Genomic DNA, 3,379 nt, shown 5'->3' with positions numbered 1-3,379 from the left:
TTTAAAAATTTAATTTTGTGGTTAAAATATTCCTAGTATAAATAAGAGGCATGGCCTGACTTTAACAATCTATAATGATGAGCTTTAGTTGGTGAGTTAATATCTCTGAGTTTGAATTGTATTAATAAGATTGGATTAGTTAATTATAAGTTCATCTCCATTTTATATATTTCATTAAATTAATACATCATATTCTTTAATACTAATTTATTAATTTTGTCATGTCGAGATTGAATTAAACATGAATCAATTAACCCTAACACCTTCAATATCTAAAACGGAAGGCTATTACTTTTTATAGGGTAATGTTATATATTCTACAAGTTTTACTACATAAGTTTTATGTACGAGATTGTTTCACCAATCAAAAGTTCAAATCAAAGTCGAACCATATTCTCATATTGGTGATGTGTCACCGACTGATCAGCAATTAAACTTGCAGTAGGTTTAGCATTTTCCTTACTTTTTATGTTAGATTGGTGAATATAGTATAAACAACCACTAAATTCCATAAAAAGAGTGAAATAAATCAAATCAAAATTAAATTAAAAGCACGGAACAAACATTATAATTAAACATGAATGATCTGTTTCTGTCCCGAGCCGTCTGCGGTACAACTCACTGCCTAGAAGATAGGGACCATGGAATCTGGTTCCTCTCCGGCCTCCATATCCCTGTCCCATCCCCATAATCTCTCTTCATTTTTTTTTTTTTTTTTTGTTTTAAATTAATTATCTTTTCTTCTCCCAAAGTACTCCTACTTAATCCGAGTAATGTAGTCAGCTGCCTCTATATTTGCGATGATTCTTTCAACAATCAGCTCCTGCTGATAAAGCTCCATATCTGTTGTACTGCCGATGCAATCTCATTTGCAGATCCTAGCTTACACTCATCCTCTATCTGTGCATTAAAAGCCAGCAAAATCACATCCACATGAACAATGGTGTAATGTTAAATGTAAAGTACTGATAAAAATGAAGTGAAAAAACGAAAGAGGACTAGTGCTAGCGGCTTGCTGCTATCTAGGTTTGCTCTCTTCAGGTCAGAATGGTTGACTAAATAAAAGATAAAGCAAGGAAGACTGAAATTAAACTCGACAGGAAGAATACCTTGAGACTGAGAGAGTAGAGAATCGAGGCCTCTGAGGAGGTGATGTTGAGGTGCAAAACTGTCAGCCTGAGTTCCTCCAGTGCAACAATGGCTTTCAGCAACTGCCCCGGCTTCCTTTGGCACTGAATTTTCATGTTCACATGTGTTTGAATCACAGTAACCTGAATCTCGGCCTCCTCGGACTTGTTATCCGCCTTCACTTCTTCCCCACGGTGGCCTTCCTCCGTCGACGCATTTCTACATTGGGGAGACATAAACAGGCCGTTGGATGGTGCATCCATGGCCCCGGAGCCCTCGCCGCCTTCCTGATTTTTTCTCATTCTCTTCTGTGCTTCAAGGGAATGAAGTAGCTGCTCCAGTTCCTTCACAAAGTCTATTGCACCTCCGATAATAGAGGCTTGGTCACCCTTTCAAGGAAAGCGAAGAAATTTTAAATCTTTTGAAAACTGCACATCAAATTATATGAAATTCAAGAATATATAAGAATGGAACTTAGAATGGCTTCAAACTCATGTCATGATTGATTACCCTTTGAATATAGGGGGTTGGCATTAGGGACCTGAGGACGTTGAGATGGTCATTCATTTGGCGTCTACGGTTGCGTTCCACGGCAATGTGGGTCATGCGCTGGCTCTCTACTTCTTCTTGGTTCTTGGTCGGCCTTATCCGCTTTCGCTTTCGTCGTTCCCGGGCGAGTGGAAGAGATTTGGGGAGGTAGGTCTGTTTAGGCCAGGATTGTGGCGGGGGGTTTGGCCACGGAGGTGGAGAGCCCGCTGAGGCGCCTAATTCTATGCAATGGTTGGGTTCTTGGTTGCACTCTGAGCTCACGGTAGCCTCGAGACATGAAGCTGAATGCGGCTGTCGGAGGTCCATGGTCACGGATTTGACAGGAGAATGCAGCTCCACTATGTCATGGGTGACGCAGCTCTCGAGCTCTAGGGCCTGAATTTGGGTTTCCATTTCAGGGATGTTGTAGGTGTAACCGTCCCAAGGCTTCTTAAGGTGCTGTAATCTCAACAGTGTCTGAAAGTTGGGCTCCTTGTAAGGCAAAAAGTGAGGGGATCCCACACTTTGTAGCATCTGAAGAAATGGCATTTTCTCTTCCAACATTGGGGTTGAAAAGTGCGGTTCTTGTTCCTCAAATTTCAAGCTTTCTGTAAGGACAAATTCTTGCTCTAGACAATCTGCGTTTGAATGGTCCCCAAAGAACTGCAGGAAAGCAAAAAACCCAGAAAAGAAAAATTATGAAAGAGAAGAAAATGAGGGAAAATTTTCTGATCGATGTACTGAGTTTCAAACTCAACCTCCAAAGCAACCAGGGAAAAACATCATAGAATGTTAATGGGTGGGGGTTCCAGTCTCTATAGTGAAAGAGAAACAAGAGTGGACGAGAACAAAATATCGAAACAGAAAACAGTGTCGAATATGTTACTATATCCAGGAAAAAGAAACACAATGCATTAAATACGAGCATTCTGAGAGGTAAATGCGGTCCATTTCTTGATTCTAGAGATTCTAGAGATCAAGGAACTCAAGAAAAAAGGGAAGGAATGAACATAGTAACATACACAGGAATTAATGGGTCCCTGAAACCTCTCCATTTTAGCCGAGCAGTTGTTGAAGTATATGCCTTAAGTTCTCTGTGTGTCTATATCTCTCTCCCACCTAGGCGCCCAACATTCCATAGTGATGATACTAACAAAACAATCGTAATAAATGTAACACCAAAGAAACAGCAGCAGGAGACCGCATATTCACCACACGATATATTCCTTTGTTCCTGAGACTGGTGATACCCTTAAACAGAATATATTAAATGCTGGGCTTGGAAGAACTCATGCACAGAGAGAGAGAGAGAGAGAGAGAGAGAGTAGAATGAAGTAAAAGGACTAGGAATAGGGCTTGGAGAAATGAAGATGGGTTAATAACAATGGTAAAGAAAATGGAAAGGGAAGCGGTAATAAACGAAGGGTGGAAATCACACGAGCTTGAATGTATATCAAAATTACTTGAAACTGAGAGAGAGTTGGTATGACTTTGCATAAGAGGGATCAGAAAGAAGAGGAGAAGGTAGGGTTGTATGGTTTACTAGGTCCCAAGTATTATTGGCGGTAGCAGTTTTGTCCAGCAGCGGGGACAGAGCTGTGGGGACTCTCTCTCTCTCTCTTAGTGCCTGCAGTAAAGAGAGAAAAGGTTTGGAAAGTCCTTCTATGGATGTCACTGCTCACTGGTATCCGTTGATGGGTCATTCCCATTTTCCCACATCTCC

The 3,379-nt window shown here is 40.9% G+C and overlaps 1 protein-coding gene across 1 annotated transcript; it reads right to left on the bottom strand.

The window, feature by feature from the left end:
• Nucleotides 1-525: 525 nt before the first annotated feature.
• On the bottom strand, nucleotides 526-3,129 carry LOC121246593 (transcription factor bHLH70-like). The gene is made up of 4 exons (XM_041144773.1): nucleotides 2,679-3,129; nucleotides 1,639-2,319; nucleotides 1,110-1,517; nucleotides 526-900 (listed from the first exon to the last, which is right to left on the bottom strand). Exons 1-4 carry the CDS (start codon nucleotides 2,709-2,711, stop codon nucleotides 817-819), a joined length of 1,206 nt encoding a protein of 401 aa, XP_041000707.1. The 5' UTR covers nucleotides 2,712-3,129; the 3' UTR covers nucleotides 526-816.
• Nucleotides 3,130-3,379: the final 250 nt, after the last annotated feature.

This window comes from Juglans microcarpa x Juglans regia, chromosome 1S (assembly GCF_004785595.1).
Source record: "Juglans microcarpa x Juglans regia isolate MS1-56 chromosome 1S, Jm3101_v1.0, whole genome shotgun sequence".
In the NCBI taxonomy this organism is placed as follows: domain Eukaryota; kingdom Viridiplantae; phylum Streptophyta; class Magnoliopsida; order Fagales; family Juglandaceae; genus Juglans; species Juglans microcarpa x Juglans regia.
This window is presented reverse-complemented; position numbering and strand designations above follow the sequence as displayed.